This window comes from Myripristis murdjan, chromosome 6 (genome assembly GCF_902150065.1).
Source record: "Myripristis murdjan chromosome 6, fMyrMur1.1, whole genome shotgun sequence".
Classification (NCBI taxonomy): Eukaryota; Metazoa; Chordata; class Actinopteri; order Holocentriformes; family Holocentridae; genus Myripristis; species Myripristis murdjan.
In genome coordinates, this window is record NC_043985.1 from 26,132,213 (window position 1) to 26,159,374 (window position 27,162).

The window sequence follows — 27,162 nt, forward strand, 5'->3', positions numbered from 1 at the left end:
CCCCAAAAATTTTAAAACACACAAACAAAAAGGAAGCAGACAAGTCACTTGTTTTAAGAACAATCAACCAATCTGGTGAGGCACTCCTTGAGTGAACATCCAATGAAAAGTAAGTATTCCATTCTTCTCCACAGCAACCGGCCACTTGCATTATGTAAGCCTTCCACTCAGGAGGCAGCCAACCGAGAGGCAGTGTGCGATGTAATCCACACGGTAATACTCACTGGTATAGCAACAGCAGCTATGGCTGTATCTGGGCATAAAGCTGGTTTCCCTGACTCATTTGGGACACACAGCACGGCACGGCATGAAGGATGATGTCATCAGCCTCATCCTTATACTCACTCTTGTGTAATTTCAGGGTTGTGTAAGCCATGGCAGTCAGCATCTTCTCTCCCTCCAAAATGTAGATGTCCCATAAACGCAGAGTGAGGGTGAAAGGGGTCTGTTATACAAGGAACACAGCAGCAGAAGGTCAATGTGATTAAAAAAGAATAAAACAAACCCAGATGTTTTTTTCTCTTCGGATATCAAAAGAAAGGGCGGAAGTGCATCGTGATGTATTGATACTTTAAATGCAGGAACACATGTGAGACTACAGATGAACAGGAAAAGGCCCAGAAACATTCATGCAATTTATGTTATGAAAGCAGCTGAGGAAATGCAAATACAATGGAGACTCACTCTGTCAATGAAGCACTGCAGAAACCATTTGGTTGTATAAATCCCCGTTGTCATCTGCTCCTTGTCCTGAGGGGCAGGTTTAAATGAGAAATGGTCTCTCTGGGAAGTTCAAGCCTCTCTTCATGATCTGTTTTCAGTTTTAAGTCTCCACATTCAAGGTAGTTCTGACATGTGGACTCTTCAATTTCAGTAACTTTTTGAACATGTGGTCTTTTTGCAAGAGAAATTAATCAGATTAATGGAAATGACTTGATTAAATAAGTATTACCCATAGCTTTCTAAGTAATCAATTAGACTCATGTTTCTCCCATACACAGCAGCATCAGTCATACAGATATTAACTCACCAGATGCTTCTTCAGCTTCGGCAGCATTTTGGAGAGGATCTGCTCATGGTGGGCCTGGAAACGCTGCAGCTTGGGAAACCCTGGGATGAAGAACCCTAGTATAGCAAAATAACACACCAGCATACCATAAATACTGTGTAGGGAAGGTAGAGAAAAAAAAACAGCATATATAAATTCAGTAGTGTTGCCCCTATTTAAAAGTTTGATCTCAAGAACAACATGAGAAAACATAAGAACAAGGTCAAATAAATCTTTTTCAAGTTAACATCATACAGAAAAACAATTAGTTTCACTGAATGAAATTTTAGACTCATGTCTTACGGCCCACTCACACTGGCAAGTCTGTTCCGTGCCCAAGCACGTTTGCCCCTAAAATCCGGATTATTTGACCAGTGTGATCGCTCCGTTCCGTGCTTGAATACAGTATACTTCCCCCGCTCTGGCACGGTTGGAGGGGGTGTGCTTCAGCACGGCACAGGCACATACATGAGCACATGCATGGTCACGCACGCAGTGCATGGATGTAAATCATGCAACTTTCCTCCTGCCTCTGCAAAATTGTTTAATGCGTGCAGTGCGATTACCGGCGAATGGCCGCGTTGCGCAATCAATAATCATGTTGTCTGTGTTATTGTCCGTTGTGCTGCTGCAACCATGTATAACAAAAGTCAGTTTATAATGAAAGTACAGCAGTCTGTGTGTGCGGAGATCCGGCAGACCTGGTGCAGGCCGGCACCGGCAGCGGCACCATGCCGGCACCGGCCGCAGCATCCGGTCAGGTCTGGTCTGCCGGGTCTGACAGGTGCCACTCCGGCTGTCAGTTGGACCTTTCTGAAGAAGGAGGAAGTTACCTCCGAAACTGTCAAGGTAAATAAACATCCCATGTCTGATTAAAAGGAACAAAAACGTATTTTTAGTTATAAGGAAGACATGATGAATGTATTTGAACTACATCGATTTATAATGTCGTCAGGCCATGCTTGTATCGTATTTCAACGTGATGACGTACATGCCGGGGGCAATCGCGTTTGGGCGGGTTTGGGCTTTAGGTAATGTGAGTGCAGGCCAGCCGGGACTGGGGAGGGAGGAATTTTGGCTTTAGCACGATACGGGCCAAATGGACCTAATGTGAGTGATGTGAGTGGGACCTTAGTGTAATCAAGTTTTGCTTGTCAACCAAAGTATACTGGCATCTTCTTCCACACTGCCATTCCTCTTAAACCATTTCCATTTTATCATCTTTTTTAATATGAAGTGTTTTAGTCTTTTAAACTTAACTTAAAAACTTAAAAATACTCAGCTCACATCACCATCTGCTCATTTAAAAGTGACCAAGTTTTTGCCATCAGAACAACTGATCTGACAAACTATGGCTGGAAGAGTCAGTCTCGTCTTTTAAACTATTTCTTAAAATTTTCTTTCATCATAAGACTATTCTGTACTCTTTTGCTTTTATCAATTTTATCCTTGTTGTCTAGTCTTTTATCCATTTATTCCCTCAGTTTTATCCATGATAAGCAAACATTTTGTTTTACATCTCATTGCTTTTATGGTCATTGCTCCCTTTTATTTTTTTATTGTATGTGAAGCGCTTTGTAACTTTGTTTTGAAAAGTGCTATATAAATAAAGATTACATTACACATATCTGCCTCACCGTGCATAGCATGTTTGCTGTTGGTGAGGAGCTGGGACAGAGCCCAGAAGGCATCCTCCTCGTTCAGGTACATGAGCAGGACGGCAGCGATCTGACTCATTCCCTGGCAGTAGCTCACCTCCTAGGGGAAACGCAGGAGAGCAGACAGGTTCAATTAAAACAGCATGGGCAAATGAGGGGGAATTATTCATCACTTAATGTAGCACACAAACACAGCCAGAGATGAGGGGAGGAGGACACCTGCATGTCTGATGTGATCTGAAGGCAGACAGTGGATGTCTGATGAGGTTAAGCTGTGCAAGCTGGGGAGCTAAAGGCCTACATGCTGCTACGATATCATAGATTCCCATTTTTCTAAGGTTGTAAAACAATTTACTGCGGCTAAACATAATTTCTCTGCAAGGTCTACTTTGTCTAAACCTTATAGCACTGCAAATTCTGGCTCCACATTGAGCATATCACCCCGGTGTACACAGTATACACAAACCAAACACAAACATTTGCTATTTGTCCATATTAAGTCTGATTTATAATGATACTAAGAATGAACACTCACAAGTATCAAAACAGTAGATTTAATTAGGGTTACAGTGAGGTTAAACTAGACATTCTCTGCATTCCTTCTCTGCCATCACAGATGGGGAAGGACAAACACTGTTTTCCCCTATCCCTCGCTCTCTCTCCTACTGACCCAGTTTCTTGTGAGCAGTATGTGAGTGGAGGGGAAAAAGGAAAAGGGAACAGCACATGGCCGTTTCCTCTGGCTCAAACACCTCTACCACACAGGAACCAACGACAATCCCAAATCAGACAAACAGGACTAGATTTTGTGTGTATGTGTGTATGTCTATACAGGTCAAGAGGCAACCTTGTAATGATAATATTTCCATCCTCTCAATTCCCAATCTCTACTTTCGACAGACATGCTCTGCTCTGGCACGAGATAGCAACAGTAACCTGACCTCAAAAAGTAAATGATAAATACAGGTTGAGATATGTTAGGAATATATTATCCTGTGTGGATGTGTATACAGGTTTACTCTATGTTAGTAAATATGGTCTGAAACAGCAGCCACAAGTCACTCTCCCAGAGAAAAACTCTGGCTCACGGTGGACAGGGTAGAGAAGTTGGTGATAAAGATTATAAAAATGAAATTGGTTTGAGATGTCATGAAGAGCTGAGGTGGACAAAAGGTTGCATGCTTAATTTCTCTGACAGTATATAAAATCCTACCTTGTACCTACTTTCCTACCAGTTAAAACATTTTTAATATCTATGGGGACAAACTGTCTTGAGGACATAAACTCTGAGTATGCCGTTGGTCTGACTGTGTTGCTGTACATTCAGGCTGAGCCACACTCATAAATAAAACATCTCACCCACGGCTCTAAACAAGGACACGAATGGATGGGTTTAGAGTGCTTGCCCTATTCTCATTTCTCAACCCACTGTTTGGCTAAGCAACACACTCTACTGCTCCTCCATATTATGTAACGCACACACTTCGGTATGCTCACATTCACTTACCGTGTTGTAGACAGAGTAGGCTGCTAGTACATGAAACAGTGCCTGCTGCCTACAGAGGAAACAGAGGAAACAATTCAGATTTTAACTATAAAAATTAGTACACTTCCCGTCATAACTCAATATAGACAGAGACAGGGTATGGGAATTTAATAAATGAAAATTCCCCAAAGCCTCATGAGCTAAAGCATAGTTTTTCAAGCATACACCATCTCATCTCTAAATAAATCCCATGAATTGGCACAGACAGTTGTATTCACAACTGCCACAAATTGTTCTGGAGAGGCTGGCAAATGCTGGCTGCATCCTAACAGCCTGTGTGAGTGTATATGAGGACATCCTTTACTAACACAGGACGGTTCTCTGTCTGAGCTCTCCGCTTTGCCCATTGTAGCAATGTTTTAAGTATTTATGAAGGGTGTGTATGTGCATATAGAACAGAGTCCTGTGTGATGTATGAGTCTCATTCTGTCACTTCAGCACTTCAGAAATGTGTAAAGAGGGGTCGTTTCATGCTTCAATCGAAAACAGCTGCACAACTTTAAGTGAAACGCAGCAGACGCTCACAATAATAACAATAATTTCATGTCTTGTAGTGTTTGGGCACTGCATGCAAGGAGTTTATGTGATGGCACATATGCAGGCATTACCGAACTCTTACAACATCCCCCCATCATACCGACAGCACACGCAGGGTTGTGTGCTGTGTGGCTGATTACATCTGGTGCTTCAACTGTTTCTAACAAAGGACACAAGGCAGCAAATGTGTGTGTGTGTGTGTGTGTGTGTGTGTGTGTGTGTGTGTGTGTGTGTGTGTGTGTGTGTGTGTGTGTGTGTGTGTGTGTGTGTGTGTGTGTGTGTGTGTGTCTGTATAGATGGGGGTGGGGGTTTCCCATCTCCATGAGTGAGCTTTGTCAGGGCATTAACACATATAATGTTGACAATTAGAGGAGATCCCGCCCGCCCCATAGTAAATTCATGCCTTGCGGACACTCATGGAGACAGGAAAGGAGCTTTAAATAGATCTTCAAGCTGTTGACTTGCAGGGAAAGAGTGGGCAGCCAGGCAGGATGGGGCTGTGTTTAGGTCTGTTTTAATTCATAGGCTTTGAATTAAGAGATGTATGTTACCAAGGGCATGAGGAGACAGCTCAATCACACTTTAAGAGTTCATTTGGAAAGAACAGGTGATTCCAGCTTTGCCCAAGTTACAACAAACTCTCAGTCACTGACCTGGGTGCAAATGCAGTAATAAATGAGAGTGTGTGCATGTAGTTGAAGTCAATTCATGTATGTTTGATGATTGTTTTTTTTGTTTTGTTTTTTTTCTATTAGCATTATATATACTATCTTATACCATGTGAATAGTGTTGCTCTGCATGCATTGCATTTATATGTACAGTGCAACTCATGCCATTTCCTGTGGGGTCTTGCTCACTGACAGGAAGGCTAATAAAACACTGAGAGAGAGGAAACCAATCTTGCTTTGGGTTCGTGTGTGTGTGTGTGTGTGTGTGTGTGTGTGTGTGTGTGTGTGTGTGTGTGTGTGTGTGTGTGTGTGTGTGTGTGTGTTTGTAGTCCAGCAACAAGGTTCACGCACCGCAGGAGATTCAGTTAGACAAGTTAGTTGGGAAGACTTGAATACGAGGGGTCGCTGAATAAAAAAACATCCGGGGCTTTGGGGACCCCTAAGTAAAACAAAGCATGTTTTAGGCCACTTACTTTGTGGTAGCTAAAGGCCAGAGGAGTATTCATATGATCCATAGGAACACCAGCGGCGTGTTTGCTTTGAAATGCTAGGGATAGGCACCACAAGCTACTGTGACTCTTACGGGTGGTGGTGATATAACAGTGGCAGGAGAGAACAGTCTTTAATGTTTATAAATGTGTTAATCATCAATAATCACTCATGTGCTTAAGCCCAAGCTAGGCATCACAATTTGTCATTCAATGTGTCCTTTTAAATTGCATACTGTGACATTACCTGATATAATAATGTTATGTGTTTAATATTCAAATTCAACTGTGCCTCACAGCAGCGCTCTGCTGACTGAAGCTGGGGACTCACTTGACTCCAAAGCGGTCCCTGAACATGATGTTGTTCCTGAAGGTCCTGTTGACATCTAAGTCTATCTGCTTGATCTCTGTGGAGAAGCTACGGGCCTGCTGCTTCATTTTCTGGGAGACAGAGAAGAGAGGAAAAAACAACTTTATTTAGTGATAGTTTGAACAGATGACAAGTTTATTATTTCATATTATTGATGTCTTACTGCTAAAAGTAGTAAATTTCATATGTGAGTCTCGTACCTCATATTTGCCCACATTGTCTTGTTTGACCTTCTCTATATCGAGGAGCAGAGCCCAGGCCTGTCCTCTTAGCTGGAGAGGGATGCCCTTGTAGACACGTTTCACCATCTGAAATACACAATAAGTGACATTTGAATTGATGGATGCATAGGTATGCATATTTCAAATATATAGGTGCACACATATACACGCAACACACAACATCAGCATCTAACAACCAGAGGAAATAGGAGGAAGGCCATTTATAAATGCTGGTGAAGTCTTGTTAACTCTCTTGAATGACAGGCATTTATCAGATACACTTATGCACATTCTTGTCTAGATCAGAAAGGAGGAAAGAATATAAGAGGGAGCTGTGGTTAAAAGGGTAATGGAAAATAGTTTATTTAAGGAAACACTACGTCAAATAGTTGAGTAGAAAAAAGGGAAGTGCTGGATGCAAGGGCTAAATTAAGACAGTGCATGAGAGACAAGACTGTGTGTGCATATTAGGGGGCATCATTACTGAGTTACACACCTTGTCACTGTTCCTATACTTGTCCCACTTTTTCACCATCTTCAGCCATTTCTCCACTCGCTCTATCTCCTGCTGCTTTTGCTAGGGAGAGGGAAAACACATCATTTAGGCACCCTGGATTTGTCTTGTAATTTAAACGTCAGTGACAAAATCTGGTTGTACCGCTACTCAACAATGCCAAATCCACCCCTCCCTCCAAAAGTATTCATACCTTTTCTTCAAGAGCACTGGGTGTTGGCAGCTCTTCCTCACTGGAGAAAGAATACACAAATAAGCAATATGTATTGATAGGAAACATGAAATAATGACTTAAACTTAGCAGTGGTATAACACACCATCAGAACTTAGAAGAGAAATGAGAGAGAAACAGAAATTTAAACAGAAATGCAATTCTTCAATGTCCCAAATACAAAAACATTAGAACAAAATACTCTCAAAGTTTCAAAAGTCATTCCAGGTGTCATGATGATCATTTTCGCAGCAGTTAACGTTATGTCCGTCTGACACAATCCAAGGCAAAATAGACAGAAACAGTCTTTTAACTTACATTTAACTGACTTAATGTTATGTGTGCACTGTTAGTGTATAAAGTGTATAGACTGTACCACACACATTATGAATGTATGCTCAACATACTACTTCCATCTCATTTTTATATCTAATAAATTCATAAAATTTTATGCTTTCTGTATTTTACTGTGCTTGTCACTGTTACCAGACTTTATTGCTAATATCACTGTTTTTTCTTTTCTTTTATTATTTCATCCCTTTATGCTTAGTCAAGACAAATATTTACATGTCATGCCAGTAAAGTAAACTGAGGGGTGAGAGACTGTTGGAGCGAGATGGAAAAAGAGATATTCTAGATATGACTGATTTTTTTTTTCTCTCCCAAGAATTCAAACCACTAAATTTCCAGTTCCCAGTGTTGGTGCTTCCAAACAGGTGAACTTACTGCAGGAAGCCAAAGCGGTCAGTGACCTTATAGATGCTGTAGTCAGCATCCTCCCAGGGGTCAATGCTGACGCCCTCCTGCCTGCCCTGAAACACACATTGAGCCCACATTAGAAAACATTGTATGCAGAACCTTCAGCCTACAGGCATCTCGAACATGCTTTTGTCCAAGACAAAAATGTACAACGAAACAGGAGGTGATGCACGCAGAACAAGAAAGACAAGATTGTTAACAGGCTGAAATTTGTGATGTCATGATCATGCACCACAGGCTGTACATGAAAATGGAAGGCATGTTTTACATGCAGAGTCACAGCAGTGAAGTCAGCAATTTTGAACCAACTTTCTCCTCACTGCTGCCTCCTTATTCAAATAACCAGGTCATTGACTGTCAAGTGGTTTTCACAAGGATTAAAAAAAAATCTGTTCACACTGTGCTTTTATCTCTGTCAGTCTACAGTCAATAAAACTCTACAAAATAGATTAGATAGTTTTCTAGGACTTTTTTGTGTGTTGAACAAGCTGAATCACTAGTACGCCATCTCTCAATAGCAGCATGTGAAAGTGTTGTAACACTAACACTAGGGATGAAACACAAATGCAAATACACTTTCAAGCGAGCAGTCATGGGTGTCATCACTGCCAATTCCACTGCCTGATTTCAGTCACCACTCAGGGACCTCACAAGACAGACTTGCTTCTTTGGTGTGTGAGATATGCCTGCACTAACAAACAATGCACACTATGTTGTATATAGTATGTAGTATGTATGGTATAGTGCATGGCATATATTATACAGTATATAATGTACTGTATAGTATACCATAATGTAGTATTTGGTATAGCATTTTAGTATGGTATACTATGTCAGATGATGTATTCTATATGGTATGATGATTCTATATGGTATATGTATGCATGCTATATTTACTTATATTTATATCTATAGCTTTATCCATATTTCAATATTAATATACATTGCACGGTGTCTTCCCAATGTGTCATTTATTTGGTCATTTTTAGTAGTGTTTTTGAATATTTTTAATATTTATACAACCAATATTTGACATTTATACAACCAATTTAATATATTGTTTATATTCATCCTTGAATTCACCACATTCATACTGTCTGACTGAATGGGCTGTCTATGTTGCACCATATGGTCCAAGGAAAAAGCTGTTTCATCGCTGCTGCTGTATGCTGTACTGCATATGGTCGAGATGACAATAAAGCTGTACTTGACTTGTAATCACCAAACAAACCATGGTTAACAGGCAGGAAAAAAGCAACACATCACATTTTGTTTGTTTTGCTGCCTTTTTCCTGCCTGCTGGATGTCAAATTTCAAAGTTCAGTCCTCAGCTACACTGTAGCCCTCGGCGAGGAAGCGCACCTGCATCCACCACAAACAAACAAAATTAAAAGCCAAGTTAAAAAGGTAGATTTTGAGCTAATGTTTAAAGGAAAGGACAAACCGAACTCACTCAATTTTTTTCCTTTCTTTTTTTGTTAAAAGAACTTGCAATGGAACGGGCTGTGGTAAACTGTCACACCTCCCTCACATTGGGCAGGAGTGTCATGGTAAAAGTGTCCCGACCTCAGTGTGGAGTAACACTCAATTGTCCCTCCCAAATGGCTAGTGGCAATCTGTCAATTTATACTCCACACCAGTGACCCCACCTCATGTGTATTGTCTCTGGACACCAAAAAAAGGGCTGCATATAGCTATATCAGTGGCTGGTGAGACCAACAGTTCTCGTATTATCACACAGATGCACACACACATACACACAAACACACACACACACACTTACCTTGTCATATTTGGAGATGATGTCAGCTCTTTCCTCTGCAATCAATGTCTCTATGTCCTTCTTCATGTCAAAATCTGGAGAGAAGCAAACAAGACAGGAAACAGCATAAATGATCAGGACCTCAGAAAATATAACATCACTTTAATAACATACTGTGTCTCTGTCATTATTGCCTGGGAATAGTGAGTGTGTAATATTTGAAACTCATTTGTGACCTCTTGCTGCATTTATTAGTGTTTTTATTTTTACCTCTTAAAAGAGAACATTGTTTAAGATAATTCATAAAAATAAAAATGGGTGAATTCTTTTTCAATGTAACTGTCAACTAATCCCTGCAGGAACATCAAAGTTTCTCCTTGCCCACTCGATAGAGAGACGACAGATGTTCTACCTCTTGTGCCACTGGATGATTAATCAACATGGGACGGTCAGCCAAGACACACGCTGCCTCTGCAGTCAGGCAAACTTAGGCTTTGCCCTCATTCAACTCTGCCAACCTCATAGAGCACACTCCCTTACTGTTCCCAGCCCACATCACCTCTATGCAGTGGATCCAGTCTCAGCACTTCCCCAACATAACAGTAATATAATACTGTACTGTACTGAGTGCAACCTTAACCCTGACATAGACTAACAAAGCAGTACTTTGTACATTACAAGAGGATCAAAAGGCCTACATCACGTAGGGCTTTTTACAGCTAAATCCTACTTTAATGCTAAGGTAGCCTTTATGTTTTGATAATTTTTGGGGTGAGCTCTGAAAATATGTGAGCGATCCAGCCATGATTTAGTTTTAAAGCTTTCATAACAATCACACAGACAAATGTAGAATGGTTACTGTTATTAACAATGACTGTGCTTTTGAGAAACTGGAGTATATTTAAGGCTATATCTTTTTTTTTTCCCAAGGTAAAAAAAAACATGTGAATCCCCATTGCATAGTGTAAGAATAGAGCACAAAAATAGCGCAAATGCATGAGAAACTACAACTATGAGTCGCGAGAAACAAGGGTAGACTGCACATACTCTTCATAGGCTGCAGGTCAATATGTGCCTTCAGCCCAGGCCATACAGTACGAGAACACTTTTAAAATCCTAAAAAACTCACTGCGCCCTTAAAAAAATGTATTTTGCTTATTTTTATTTTTTTAGCTCAAACTAAGAGGACAGAGCATCAGATGCCTAACTGTACACCCGAGATTATCCTGCTCATTCTTGAAATGGTGCTGAAGTCAGGATTTCTAATCTTGTGGGAACCTCCAGAATGCAGTGTGAATGGATATACTGTATGTTAACAAATACATTAAAACCAAGTGGATTACTATGCAATAACATTAAGTAAAAAAAAAAAAATGGACAAAAAAACACACTCTTGTCCAAGACAAAAACAATATGGAAGTGAGCAACCTTCATCGGAATAAAAAAAGATTATGGTTATTAGGCTAGTAACTTACATTTATCATGAGACAGAAGCTCCCAATTTATTTTCCCTGCATGGTAGGCCTAATCATTAATCGCTACCACTGGTGTAACTTTTGAATATGATTCCACCTAAGCTGTAAACTGGACTGTGACTGGCTGCTGCCAGTATCCACCCTTAGAAAGAATATGTGATCCTCATACACCCTAGAACCCATCAAGTGATTGTAAAATTCGGATGTTGGGATGGACAAATAAGATGTACAAGCCCAGCATTCTATTGTGTCCCCAGCTTCAGACAGATCTATCGAAAGTGATCAAGAACTGGTCTTGAGCTGGAGCCATTGTAACAAGTGAACTGGGCAACTGCATATATGGATCTGTGTCCTATTCCTGGGCTAATTAAATTGAGGGTTAATGACAAGCACAGGGTTGAAACTATACAAGTCAAGTGGGTCAGGACAAGAGGATATGAAGTGTGTCACAGACTCACCGTGATGTTTTTGTGTGCATGCAGAATGGACATGTATATATTTTTGTGCCTGCCTGTTTTAGACTATGCTTCACACACATGCAGCAGCAGCAGTGTTTCCTCCCAGCAGCCTGCTGCATGCAAGTGACAGGCTAGTCCTCGCCCGTGGGAAACTGCTACGCAGTTGAGGCCAGAGCTCAGCTGCTCAGAGGGTCTCCACCCCTCCCTCACAGTGTCACCCCTGCCTCACCCCAGTCTTACCGTCTGAGCCTACTGCTAACCTTCCCTGGCCTGATGTGCTCTGGCAGCGCGGCTTGGCTACTCAACAGTTGTTAGAGCTGAACAGCATCTGACACAGAACAGGCTTACTGCTCGTATGCCAGATCAGCATCTTAAAATGCTGTTTGGATATGAAGAATATGCCAACTATGCCTGGCAGGCAGTCTGGGTACAGCACACATTAAGACTTGCATCATAATCTAGGCTAGTCACACCCTTTCTATGCAGGCTTTAAATTATAAAGGTTAAACAACGCCCCCGTATTTAGAAAAATGTAACAGTGAATAGTTCACTGAGTATCAGAGAAAGCACTCATTGATAGACATCACAAATTTTAAATTAACATCATTTTATGGGCTTTAATAGGCTCTGAAGGCACACCAGTGTTGACACATCAGAGCATTCTCAGAATAATTTAGTGACACAAAATGAAATGTAGTGATGCCTAATGATGAATGCTCCTACTGATACTCAGTTACATTTTCAATGCTGTATTTTGCAAAGTTTCTGTACAGTTTTGAGTGGTAGAGCACCTCTGCTCTGTCTAGTGTTTGACTGTGTAAGCTACACAAAGAACCAACCTTGTTTTATTTGAAGCATACCTAAAGTAGTGAGTTAGACAATCAGATGGGTAAAAACAACTAGGCCTTTGTTATGCTGCACCTTTAAATGGAATCACAGGACAAAGATCAGCCCACGCAGAGTGAAAATAAAAGACAAAAAGTCTTACACGGGAAAAAAGATGTTATAAAATGTATTTTAGATTTTTGGAGTTTGCTCTGTTGAAAGTAGTGCTGCATTGAAAACAAAACAATCCTCCCACTGGGTCAGACTGGAAACAGATTTGATTCACTACGGCACGCTCTCTAAAGCACACTGGTCTGTCTTTTATCAGGAAAGATGACGCTATAAGGAAAACTACACTGACCAGCCCAGTGCTTCAAAGCACCGTGACAGCAACGGCTGCTTTCACTGATGTCTGACAGCATTTGTGGCCAGCTGAGGTCTCAGGCGACACTACAGTATGTTTGGCATGGCTTGCCGACAACAGGTGTGAAGGCACCTGCCCCGTCAAACAAAAGAGCCTCTAAGTTTCTCTACAGTTCCCAACCTTACTATAACCTCTAATGGCAAGCTCCCCAGCTACAATCCAGCAGGTGTTCCAGCAGGAGATCATAAATTAGTGTAACAAGGATGTAAACCCACCTTACTAAAATATACACACCTTTTTATTAAAAGAATGTAGTTTATCCAGCATTAAACTGAATTAAATCTTTGTGACATGTGTTCACTGTGTACATCATGGTAAATAAGTAAGATGAAACGGATGGGGTTTTCTAAAAGGAGAATTAAAATTTGGTTGGCTTGTGATGATCACCAAGTGGAAACATTTGGACATATTTTCATTTGCCACTACGTCACTCAACGACATCCTATTTCTACACCCTTCATTGGACAGGAAACCAGCCCCTGTTTAAGTTCGCTTTCTGTCTCTCAAAGCTTCTAAAATACTAGCCCTAACAGCTAAAGGGGAAAGGATTGGTATGTCTTGGTTGGTAGATCACTCAGCCGATACTCAAGAGGTCTATCACATATACATTATCTCTCAAAATTCACAAATAACCTCAACAGTTCAGTCTCTTCCATCAAAACAACAGCTGAACTTCCTGTCTCTTCTCTAACAGGTGGCCAGTGAAGCAGAAACTTTAACAAATGGGCTCTGCTGTTATTTTCTGTCTTTTCATTTAGTCAACCTCCCCTTTCTCCTCCATCACAGGTCACACTATTTTAGGTTTTTGGAGGCATCAGCAAATTCTTCTGAACAGTTGAGTAGGCTGTCTGTGAGGTGGAGCAATTAGCCCTGCCCTAAACTCGCCTATATCACAGGATTGGGAAAACTGTCTTGCTTTTTTTTAAAAGGCAAGAAGGCTAGGATGTCAAAAACTAAACTTAAGCTTAAATGTGGATAAAGCAGACAAAACAATTGCGGCAGATCAGACGAAACCAGTGACCGGGCTGTGTCATCACCACAAAATAAACACACACATTTTTCCTGGCAACAGATCTCATTCCAAAGCTGGACTATCTCACACAAGTGAAGGCTGGGGCACATAGTCTGACATATAGAAGTTGGCAGAAATTGCAAAGGCTTGACTGACCAACTTCAAGGCCCATCCTGGAGCAAAATTGTTAGACATTTGTTATTCAAGCTCAAGGCTGAGGGTTGTAAGCTGTTTTTAATCATTGGCAAGTAAGTCAACTGGTATGAAAGGTCTGCTATGCTTCATTCTTAAGTTCTAGCTATTTGCTTCCTGTGTTGAGCCACCAGACTGCTGATAATATTGTGTGGGGCTCAGGAAGAGAAGGAAACCACTCACCGCCACTCCTTTAACAGAAGGCTCAAAGAGGTCTGTGGTGTCTGACCCCGATATTTTAGACATGAAAAAACAACGGGGTCTTCCTCCAACTAAAGACAAGGAATTCTGTCCAAAAAAGGCTAAAATTTTCCAGAGTAGGCATTTGTAGTCAGCAGGAAGGCGATGAGTAACACCATCGAGTGCCCAGGTTACATTAACACTGTTCTTGTTCTGTCAGTGAGTCAGTAACACAGCTGAGGCCCTCCTCGGTAGAGGCTCAGTCAAAGCAATGACGTCTTATGGTTGGTTCAAAGAAATGTACTCCCTTTTCAAGTGGTGGTTAGAAAGGTGGCTAACCATGGCGGGGAACAGTATGTCAAACAGATGAACGCTGGAGGAAAAACTGAATCAGCATGCAGCTAAGGTCGCTGAGTGGGAGAAAGATCATGTAAATATAATATATCATCCCACCTTAAATGAGCAGGAGGACGGAGCACAGAGAGAGAGAGATACAGAAAATGCTGTAATACACTGTGTAAACGTGATCTAGGGATTAAGTGGAGGGGAAGTGTCATACACATTCTCTTTTTTATAGAAAGAATAATACTTTTTTAAAACATTTTATGGCTAATGTGAAAGCACAGAATGAGCGTGGCAATGTGGTGAGAGAGCATTTCAGTAAACAGAGGGGAGTGCTACCTGTCAGTATTGCAGGGAGGAGACTTTAAAGTAAAAAAAAAAAAAAAAGACAACAAAAAAACTCTTTCCTGTAAGGCCACACTGTGATAACCTGGTTGCTTACAGGGTACAACACTGCAAGCTGGGAGTGAGATGACATAATTTCCTGTTATGACATATTGCTCTAAAACCAGCGTGCACATATAAGCGTTCAATGTGCTGTCATAACCACAGAAAACACGCAAAACATTCTGAGTCACATCTTGTTAATTACATGCTTTTGGACATACGAGAGAGGCAGAAGCTAAAACTTGTTTCACTGATTTATCACCAAAATTTCCTGCTTGCTCACACATTGCATCTCCTCACAGAGCTCAGCAAGGGTGTGACCCAGACACCCTCAAGGTAGGTGTAGATGTTAGTCCCCTCCCTCAAGTCCTGTGCAATAGCTTTCATCAAGGAGCACTATTAGGATATTATCACAGACTTATGATGAGCAGTAATTTTTGTTTCATCTCTGCAGGCCATGTTGCCCTGTGGTAGGTCTGGGCAGGAAGTAAACAATGGTGCAAGAGGCATAGGAAAGTCAGAAAGAAAGAGATTGTGATCTGCCTGCAATGTCAGTGCTATGTTAGCAGTAATCCATATCAAACCGTAAACTGGTGTATCAGTATCAGAAGCAGACATTTTACCCAAGACTAATATCTAATACCAAAAGCCTTGGGTAACATGTCAGAAATCAAAGCAAACTATCTTGGTTTTCTCAATTTTTTGGCACACAGAAGTCTATATTTCTCAAATGATGTGGAAAAAAGAATGATTTGAAAGCAATTATATTGCCCAGCAACCCTAAACTAATGGTCCAAGCCTACACTGTTCAACTGATAGGATCAGTACTTGGTATTGGTTGATGAGGTTTTACACTCAGTGTCAGAACTGAACAAGTGGCAAAAAATGTTTCTAAGGGCCCACTCACATTGGCAAGTTTGAGCCCGTATCGTGCTAAAGCCAAAATCCCCCCCTCCCCAGTCCCCGGCTGGCCTGCACTCACATTACCTTTTTCCCAAACGCGCCCAAGCACGATTGCCCCCGGTGTGCACGTCATCACGTTGAAATACGACAACAACAGGCATGGCCCGACGTCATTATAAATCAATGTAGTTCAAATACATCATGTCTTCCTTTTAACTAAAAAACGTTTTTGGTCCATTTAATCAGACATGGGATGTTTATTTACCTTGACAGTTTCGGAGGTAACTTCCTCCTTCAGAAAGGTCCAACTGACAGGCGGAGCGGCACCTGTCAGATCCGGCAGACCGGGTGGCCGCACACCGCGCGGTGCCGCGGCCAGTGCCGACGCGGTGCCGGCCTGCACCAGGTCTGCCGGATCTCCGCACACAGACTGCTGTACTCATTATAAACCGACTTTTGTTTATACGCTGTTGCAGCAGCACAACGGACAATGACACAGACAACATGGTTGATTATTGATTGCGCAACGCGGCCATTCGCCGGTAATCGTGCTGCGCACATTAAACAATTTTGCAGAGGCAGGAGGAAAGTTGCATGATTTACATCCGCGCACTGCGTGCATGACCGTGCATGTGCTCGTGTATGCGCCCGTACCGCACTGAAGCACACCCCCTCCAACCGTGCCAGAGCAGGGGAAGTGTACTGTATTCAAGCACGATACGGAGCGATCACACTGGTCAAAGAATCCGGATTTTAGGGGCAATCGTGCTTGGGCGCGGATCAAACTTGCCAGTGTGAGTGGCCTCTTGCACTCAGTGTCAGAACTGAACAAGTGGCAAAAAATGTTTCTAAGATTGGTCACAGATTGAATCCCTCACAGAGCCCATCCTTGTCAAAGTGTCCTTGAACAAGACACTGACCCAGGACCTCTGGCTGTCCCTGCTTCCCACATACTCAAAACAAGCACACTCTTTCAATTTTTTTTTTTTTTTTTTTTTTTTTTTTTTACCAAACTAAATCAAAAAGCAGCAGATCTGTTTTTTTTTCTTCCCCTTTTAAATTTTATTTATTTATTTTTTGTCTATTTCACTAGGATAGGAAAACACACTTCCACTTTTTCATAACAGAGACATGTGAGAATACCACAGGATGTCTTAGTTCCACTCTTTCTGGTGATCCATAATTGTGTTTGTTTTGGTCTATTAATCTTAATCTGTGTAGCAACTGACTTGACGATAGAGAACTAGACCATAGTGGAGTGAGATGGAAAGGCTGAGATTAGGAAGAGTCTGGCAATGGGCAACCAACTGGATGGAGAAAAACACTGACTGTAGACTACACAGGATGATAAAGCAGGTCATGTCAGGGGTGTGTGTGTTGTGTTTTGTTTTGTTTTGTTTTTTTCCTCACAGCTGACATCATTAAACAAGATCAGGGTGTGTAAAGGTGCTTCTGGGCAGAGACAAGCTGAGAAGGCACTATCTCACCTCAGAAGTGTGTTGTCATAGTTCAGAGACAAGACTAACCAAAACAGGGGCTTTCTAAGGAGATTCAGACATAACCCCAAGGCAGAGTGTTCACCATGATCAAATTTTTAGCTAAGTATCTGAGTCTTCTTTTATAGTTCACACACACACACACACACACACACACACACACACACACACACACACACACACACACACACACACACACACACACACACACACACACACCCTCTCCACAAACTGCTGCTGATGTGCCAAGGGGGAAGACAAGATGACAGATGTTTAGTTCTATCTTTTATGTCACTGGATGATTAGTCAACATCAGACAGTCAGCCAAGAGACACCCTGGCTATGCAGTTGAAAAAGCCTGGGCTTTAGCCTCATTCAACCCTACTAACCCCACAGAGCACACTCACTTTCTGATCCATCCTGCACAGGCTTACATTACCTAGCTGGAATTACCTCCCTTCAAGTACCAAATGCCAGAAAGTTACCACTCTGACTTGGTAACCTTGAATACACCTGAATACCTCAGTCACATAGAGTCTTTGGTCTTTGCCTGTTTCAAAACCTCATCCCTGTTGACAAAAACAATGGCCCTGTTTCAAACAGATGTCTTGACTGCCTGTCTACACAGACCCTACAGACAACAGCAGCTTCTCAATTTTAGCAAAACCTCTGTTTATCGACAGCCCTGATTGTTGCTAACATAATACTACTTGAAACTTTTCATAACACGATAAGTCATGTGGCGACACACTGCACGAGGCCACCAAAACATAAAACTGTAAACTAAGAGAAAACACAATCAAGCAACTTATAATGAAGATTCTCCTCTCACGGCATCTCTCTGCTGCTCAGCTCACTACTGTCCAAACATCACAAGTTTGCCTTGATGGTTTGTAAATAAAGGGGCCCTACAATTAAAGTGTTTGCATTTTGGTTAGTAAAGTTCCTGAAATTGGGAATTCGTGTTATAATGGTACTGGCGCACAGTGTTGCCTGAGTGGGTTTCACCTAATCTAGTAGATAACCAATGGAAAACTTTATCACATGTCCCTTATTTGTGCGAATGAGTCCCCCTCTTGTTCGGTCTGTCTCCAGTGTGACTTCTTTCCATGAGATCCACTTCTCTGAATGTAGCTGCACAGTAAAACAGCAGCCGTAGATGACTCTCTTAAGATATCATACCACATTCTAAATTTACTACTTTACAATTATGCTGGTTTTCAACAAGCACTCCTAACTTCAGGATTCAAAGCATGGGGGATAATCACAAACTAATAATTTTAGTGCTAATACAACTTACAACATAGACTACATTAAAAGGAATGCCTTGTATTGTAGTCTATAATATTAGTATCCCTGTTATTACATGACTTTGATGATGCAGGCCTATGGTGATGGCTAAGATGAACAAGCATATCATTCTAGTCCAGCAAAGGCAGGACCATAACAAGCGACCACATGGCTCTAATTTCAACATGAAAAAGTCTACAAGTCCCAGATGGGCACGGAGCTCCAGTTTTTAATGGGTGTCGGACACACAGTGAGTGTGTGCAAGCATGTGTGTGCCCAAAAACAGGCAGCACATGAAAGAATGCAGATTATAGACTGAGGTGGAAAAGGGATAGAGGTAGATATGGGACCACTCTGGAAGTGGTTTCCCCATTTACAGCAGTGGTTGGGTGAAATGAAAAAAAAAAAAAAAAAAAAAAAGATCTCCTTTTGCTCCTGTGCAGACGGACAGGGAAGCCTCTGTGTTCATGGTTCAGTAGCTGTTTCAGGTTCAGATAAGCGGATATTATTCCTGCCACACAGTCTTCACTCAAGTTCACCCTCAACAAATCTTCTGTTCATTTCCTCTCAACATAACTCTGTTGTGGCAGTTGAAAACAAAGCCATCTTATAAAAAGGGGAGCCCTCTCAGAGATGGGGAATATCAGTAAGTCACCCCACAGGAAATCCAAGAAGGCTGGTAAGAGATGTTTAACAGCCGTCTCATTTTTAAGGCAATGTATGGAATCCAGATGAGACTTGAAAAAGTACAGGGAAGTTACGCAAACTTGATGACTCCATAAGACAGAAGGTGACCAGTAACAATGAATTAGACACAACTGAGTGAGTGGTATAGAGTGAGTTTCTGTTTTGTGTGTTTGCAAACCAACATGTTGCACCCAATGACCAAGCACTGAACTCACAACATAAATCCCAGATGCTCCAATTCCCACTGCACCCTCTGAAGCCACAACAAAACAATGATGCAAATGTCAAAGCCCCGCGATACCAAACATGTGTTTTGCAGGTGTGCCAGTGTGTGGACAATAGCCAATTGTTTACTCTTGCTCCAGTGCTTCCTCCCATGCCTTGCACTAAGTGGCCACTAACTAAGAAGAACAAAGCATGACAACAGTGTGTAATTTAATCCACTCTTAACTGCACTGAGGCCTTATAAACTAGGAAATTAGCTGATTAGTAGGGAAGCAGAGTGATATCGAATGAGACCAATGTGAAAATATCACTGCTGTCGCCTTGATGACCAGCCACAAAGTCTCCTTAACAAGGAATTCCTTGTCTTTGTTGCTGTCTGCGCCTCTCTTCCCTCCGTCTCCCTCTGTTTCTCTTGTATGACTGTAGTGTTTGTGTTTATGGGTAGAAAATAGCAGCGACACAGAGACTGTGTGACCCAGGGGTGAAACATCCAGAACACAGGGACTGAGGGGGGGAAAGCACATGGCTCAGAATAGCTTGTTGTCCCCAAGAGGCTTTTCTATGCAGCTCTGCCCTCTGTACCGCCACTGTCACTCTCCCTTATCGTTTTCCCAAGGCTGAAGACACGGGCCATAGAGTCACTACGAACACTCATCAACCCATATTCCAAAACTACTTCACCACCTCCACCATCTCAAAAACAGGAAATAACAAGATGGAGACCGAGAAAGGAGGCATACCATCGCAGGACAAGGACAACCCCCTTCCTCTACCTCACCATGACCCACCCTGAAAGCCTTGCATCAGAGTCTCCGGTCCTGGCTCTTGCCTCACTTCTACCTACAGAGGGGAAAATATCTAAATATAACAATGAAAGCACAATGCTTTAGATGCTGGAGCAGTGGACTGGCCAGAGAGAGGCCTTTTTTCCCCAGAGTGGCAGCATGTTCTGGAGGGGTGGTAGGGGGAGGACAGGAATGTCAAGGGAAAAGTATTCACAAACACTGAACCACAGGACCCTGCTGAGAAAGCCACATTCTCATAAATGGATGCTCTCCTCTTCCTGACATGGATGCAGTCATAACACTAGCATCTAACAATAAAGCCAGATGAAAACTCCCACACAGGGTTTAAATAACTTGTGCCAAACTTGCAAATAGAGGCTCATAAACCTGCAGGCAAACAGTCATTAATACCTGGTTAGGAAATACTGTAGGACTGTACACATCAAGTTGGCAAACGTGATTGCTCAGGAAATTAAAGTAACCCCATTGCTGATTTTCACGTTGTGATTTTCATCTTCCATTTGACTGTTTTTGGCTGCTCATCCCTTTGCGCGTCCAAATACCAAACCTCCTCCACATCACTTTGGCGTAAGTATGGAGGTCATCAGTAAGTCAAACACCCCAAAATGACATCTCATACAACATCCACTGTTTCCAGACCAGTACAATGCCCTCATCACACAACACAGTACAAAACTGGTATCTTACCATGTCAAATAGATTAAATAATTAAGCAAGGAGAAAGTACAGACCACGTTACCTAGGGAGAAAGGACATGTCCAGTAGCTGGCCTCAAGCTAGAAGATCAGCAGGAAGTCTGCTATGTTCACCAATCCACACTCCACTGCCTATTTGGTTTTTCACTTGTTTGTCATACTAAAGTTATGTTTACCTAAAAGTACAGTAAGAGAGGATTATAAAACTGGGGAAGGGAGCAGCCTTACATTGGAGTGTAACATCATCATGATTCAACAAAAGAGGAGGGGTTGGGTATTTAGAGTGAACGCAAATTTGAAGAGGCATCTAAAAAGGACAAGAACTAGGGATAATCATGGCAGAGGGGAATTCCGAGCTTCTTTTAGCATTTAGCTTAGTTTCCAAGTTCCCAAAGTATAACCACTTCACTATTTGGTCTATTATCACAGTGACCCATCACATATCACCTCACTCAGGGGTCTAGCAGTTTTCAGCCTGACTGACAATCTATTTAGAGCAGGGTTCTGACCTCCATTTCACTGAAGGAGTGTGGGGAATAGCTTGGCTAATTTGCAGACAAGTCTGGCTAATTAAGCACATGCAAAGGCCATACAGTCATCTGGCAGAGACACACTAACTAGATAACCTATATGCAACAGTGCTGGAGTATTTTACTTTGTGCAGCAAATCAAATAACTTAAGAAATTACTTCCACAACATACATAAACAGAAAAACATGAATGAATTCATCACCTCTCTATGATGAGTGAGGCAGTTAGCAGAAAGCTAGAGCCCGACTGATACATAAAATGGCCAATATTATCTGCAGACATTAGCTCACCACAGATATAATACTTGTATGTAAGCTGATAAACATAAGCAGATATTCAAGCAATTGAGATAAGCGGTGTTTAAAAACAGCCTTATAATTGAATGGCTTATCTGGCAGCCTTTGTTGTTTACAGTATTTTGTGTAGCATGTGAGTTGGGCAGAGCAGTGTATCACAGCTGAACTGACTGATATGTTTATTTTCAACTGTAAAATATAAAACCTTCAGCATATATCTATTGGGCTACAACTATTTGATTAACAAATTTGAGGATTCCAGGCTAAAAATGTGTACTTCTATGTCTACAAAATTTTGGCTAATATAGGTTATACTTCTTGCTCCCAAGTATCAATATTGTATTGGCCCCAAAAATCCATTACTGGCCCAACTGTAGGTGAAACTGCTTGAAAAATTCCTCAGATGTGTTGAATTTGACAGGCTATGTTTGACCAAGTCCCCTGAATACAAACCTCAAAAGAGATGTTGTTTGAGAGTCACATAACAAGCCCAAGGCCCCTCTGTCTTCTTTATGGCTGGCAAAAGCCTTCACTATCTGGTGCCTTTTGTGACACCCGGCATTGGGCCTTTGACGGCTATCATAAGGCAGCCATTCAGGCAGACAAAAGGGCCATTTATGCCTCACCAGTGAAATAATATTATCAGAGTGCAGAATATCTTCAGCTTTTGAATATGAATAAGTGCTAGCTACTGACTGAAGGGAATTGTCAGACAACCATGGCCGGACATTCAGTTCTGTCTCAGGGTAATACATCAACATTTAGTCACAACTGACTTCATAAGGTTTGCCTTTCCATTGCAAGAACTAAACCTTGGATTGATACATTTTTCATCAGTGGAGCAGGATACTAGCAGGACTAGACTTTGGTTAACCTAATTCTGCCTGCACTGATTATTTCCAATGCATTTTTCCCTCTCTATCCAGAATAAAATCTACTTTAATCCCCCTTGATACCTCCAAGTGGGATATCTAGTGTTTTACAGTAGAACCAGAACAAAGTAATCACTGCCTTTGGACATACTTATATAGCCTAGTGCTTGTGACTGAGGCAGCCCATTAGCAGGCACGAAAACAACATAAGGCCCTGATGCTCTGAAACACGCGTGGCTCACATCCTGTTGGCATTAGGGAGGGTATTAATCTCATTGTTTATGAGCACATCCAAGCCCTTGTGAGCGCTGTACAAATAAAAGTCTAGTTTGCACCCATTTCTGAATGCCAAACTGCAGCTAGATCCAGCTTTTTAAAGAGGAGAGGATTGGGGTTTTTTCCTTAATTTGGTAATGCTGAAAACATAGATTAAGAAGACCATACTTAGACTATAATACAAAAGATGATGAAACTACAGGCAACACAGACTATTAAGAACAAACAGTATGCCTCTACACAGTAAACAGACAGGTCCAATAAGCTCATATGAGGGGGAATATCCTGGAACTGTTTTAAATGTTATGCCCCTAAATTGTTGTGATGTGTTGTGTGGTGGCTCAATGTTTTGATCTGTCCCAAAAAAAGGATCCTCTACCATTACTGAGGTAAAGAAAAATGGTTGAGTCATGGGTGAATCATTTCCAGGTTTGGTAAGGCACAACACTTTGGCTGATGAGATGAGTGCCTCGGGGAAGACTCTGACACAGAAAAGAAGCACAGACATGATGATAATAAAACTGAGATGGGAGAGAATGAAACGCAAATAGGCAAAAGAACAAGAGAGAGGGAGAGTCTCTATTCAGCTAGTAATGGCATGGCAACAGTGCAGATTTACTTCTGATGTGGGGCGTCTTCGTAAACCTGCAAACGCAGTTAAGTGTCAAAGGGTGTGAACAGCTGTACACTGAGGCCAAACACAGTAAAGAGCTTTAAGGGCAGCGAGGCTATAGGCTTGTGGCCACAGCTTTCTATGCCTAGGTATAATTAAACAGTAAACCAAACCACTGAGTTTCTGTTGTTGTCGTGAGAACCTTCTGAGACAGTAGTCTACGGAGCACAGATCCAGGGTTTTGAGTAAATTAAACACAGTGCTATTCTAATAATTACTTCCATACACATGTGCATAGGTACACACATGCACACACACACACACACACACACACACACAGTCACAAACCTTGGTGAAAGACTTGCCTCCAGTAACTTTACTGGCAAAGCCCCCCCATACAATAATGTGCAGCTGATTATTTTCAACTAGAATTTAATAAAATGACAATAATAACAAATGCCCATGACAAGTTACCAACGCCTAAATCTCATGATGTGAAAAAAAGAAAAACAAGCAAAATGTAGCATTGGTGAAGCTGTTGTTTACTAGGCCTATATGTTTCTTTTTTTTACTTGACAATATCTAAAATGATGAGTCGTTTTTCAGAACTGTTAGCAATTAATCTCCTGATGATTGATTAATTGACTAGCCTATTTTTTTTCAGTACCACAAGAATGCAGTACTTTTTTTAATTAGTGAAGCAGCACATTCAAAAAAAAAAAAAAAAAAAGGGGGGGGGGGGGGGGGGGGGGGGGGGGGGTGACATACTTATACTCTCCCCTCATACAATAATGTAGTATGGTGACTCCTCCATTAAATCTCCAGGTTTCTACACTGCACTGAAAACACACAAGACAAAATCACAATGACAATAGACACCAGACAGTCAAGAGGATATAATAAGGGCTATATCCTCTTTGAGGTCTCTCACTCATATACAATTTTTAACCTCCCCCACTCCATAAATATGAAGTGAGCGAGTGAGACGCCCAGTTAACCTTCTAAAGGGGACCACGCATGGCATGGCATGACATGCAGACCAGCTACTGGCCTACTTCTGGATGCAGGGGCATCTGTGTTTGGTGTCTGCCTGTGTGTGTGTGTGTGTGTGTGTGTGTGTGTGTGTGTGTGTGTGTGTGTGTCAGGGGGGTACTAAGATCCTGGCTCTGATTACAACAGCAATGCCTATTTTTTACCCTGATATGGAATTTGATGCCCTTGCAGAAAAAAAAAAACTGTGGTTTCCAATCAGGTGTGTGTTCAGATGTTAACAATCACACTGAAATTAATTCAAATGGAAAATCCTCGACCAACGGTATAGTTATGTTTCAACTAATCTTAGTTATTTTATATGCAAGAAGGGGAAGCATTATTAACCTTTCGGGAAGCCACTAATGCTTCCTGCTCGAAACTTCAGTGTGGGGCTGTAGAGAAAACGGACGAGAATAGCCTTAACATGCAAACCACTTAATACCAAACACCACCAAATCGTGTACTTTGCAACAGAAAGTGATAGAGGGGAAAAGACACGGGCAACTTCCACCAGCTAAGTTACGGTTACAGCTTCCCAGCGATGCTAGTTGCTATGACAGTTGCATATAACTCCGTGGGATATCCCAAGAAGGGTGAGGGGAAAACACGCATTTACTCATAAGAAGCGGTCTTTCTCAGCACTTGGGGCTTGCAACTCGTACTCCCACAGAGAAATAGACAAGTTAGCTGCTACAAGAGGTAAGGATTTCTGTCAATAACCAGCAAGTCTACTCGCACCTGTACAAGCACGGATGATATTTGCACAGCACCGTGACTGGTTAGGCATGTTGTTCCTGCGCTCTTGTTTTATTGATTAAACAAGTGGATTAAACAAGTTATAAACACAGAGGGACCCCCACAAGAGAGGCAGGAGACAAACCCTGTGTAGCAACCCGCAGGACAGCGTTTTCCACGGTTGGTAACTCGATAAAAAGTCGATACGATTAACCAGGAAAGGTCGGGGGACGCCAGCTAGCTCGCTACTAGCCAACGGTCGCCGCTGCTTACCTTTTAGTTTGACTTCCCTTCTGCGGCGCTGGACAAGCAGAGAGAAAATCCACTATTTTCATTCTCTCCTTCGCTATCGAGGGGAGCTGTCACCCGGACGACTGTGTGAGTTTGCCGAAAGCTTGTTCCAGTCAACTGACTAATTAAAATCGATGCTGGCCAGTCAGACACACATACACACACACACACTCCCACTCCCCGCTCTCTCTCTCTCTCTCTCGCTCGCTCTCTGAGTCAAACATGCCGCGAGCTGCAGCTGTCTGGCATACACAAGTGACAGTACCATGCACGCGCATGAACCACCGAAGGCGCGCCCCTCATGGGAACTCAAACGTGCTCTGTGGTTGCTTGTTTTTATCGATTATATATATATTTTTTGTAATGATAATAAACACCGTTTCACTTTTTTCCTTATGTTACACGTTTAATTTACACGTCGCGGTTTAATAACAGACGGCTCGGATCTGCTCAAGGTTCTTATATTCTTTGATATTCTTGTTGTGCTTGCTATTTGGTCTCGTAAATAATTAAGCTTAACTTTAGTTGACGTTACGTAAGAAATAGCTAGAGAGTTTGTTTTTAAAACTTCAAAAAACGGGGTAAAACATGTCCAGTAATTTACGAAAAAACCGGATGAATTCTGTATCTTAAGAAGTTGGTCTTCAGACGCCCTCTGTCGGTTAAATAGTAGACGTACACATGTTTTCAGCGCTCCCCCAGTCCTTAAATTTTTTGAAAGTCTGTGATTTGAGAGAAAAAACAAGGTTTTTAATACTTTTGAAAATGAATGGATGGTCTTGAAAATAGATGATCATATTAAACTGAAATAGGCCTATCACAAACCAACATTTCACCTCCTGGGGAGTCAGAATCAGGTGTATTGCCAAGTAGTTTAATAAAAAGAAACATACAAAAAAGAACATACAAGGGATTTGCCTTGGTATGTTGGTGCAAGAGGGAAAGGCTCACAGTAAATAGTAGAGATAAAAGTGAAAAAGAATAATAAAATATACATACAAAATAAAATAAAAAAGGTGCAGTTATGATGAAACAATGGAAATATGGCAAGTGTTGTATTTACAAAATATTAAATAACAATTTTAAATAAGTTATTTACAGGTAGTGCAGACTTTCTGCAAAGCGTCCATGTACACAGGGCACTGTAGGGTGGATACATATTGTACTTTGTGTTTGTGCATGTGAGTGTGTGTGCACATGTGCCATGTTGTGGTGTGAACAGTCAATCAAAGGGGGTGGTGGGGCACTGTTATCGTCTGAGGGCTTGTTGGAAAGGCTTACTGCTGTAGGGAAGAAGCTGTTCTTGTGGGATGGGGTTCTGTTTTTTTATAAACCT

General features: G+C 41.7%; 1 protein-coding gene across 1 annotated transcript in view; it reads right to left on the minus strand.

Moving 5' to 3' along the window:
• LOC115360155 (USP6 N-terminal-like protein) overlaps window positions 1-26,068 on the minus strand; it is a 30,973-nt gene extending 4,905 nt beyond the window's left edge. Inside the window, exons 1-12 of the mRNA XM_030052831.1 lie at window positions 25,809-26,068; window positions 9,805-9,878; window positions 7,989-8,074; window positions 7,245-7,284; window positions 7,034-7,114; window positions 6,517-6,624; window positions 6,278-6,387; window positions 4,214-4,262; window positions 2,686-2,806; window positions 1,031-1,125; window positions 685-750; window positions 346-445 (exon numbers count right to left, since the gene is read on the minus strand). Of these exons, the coding sequence (XP_029908691.1) occupies window positions 346-445; window positions 685-750; window positions 1,031-1,125; window positions 2,686-2,806; window positions 4,214-4,262; window positions 6,278-6,387; window positions 6,517-6,624; window positions 7,034-7,114; window positions 7,245-7,284; window positions 7,989-8,074; window positions 9,805-9,870 (922 nt within the window). The 5' untranslated portion in view covers window positions 9,871-9,878; window positions 25,809-26,068. The remainder of the gene's footprint in view (window positions 1-345; window positions 446-684; window positions 751-1,030; window positions 1,126-2,685; window positions 2,807-4,213; window positions 4,263-6,277; window positions 6,388-6,516; window positions 6,625-7,033; window positions 7,115-7,244; window positions 7,285-7,988; window positions 8,075-9,804; window positions 9,879-25,808) is intronic.
• Window positions 26,069-27,162: the final 1,094 nt, after the last annotated feature.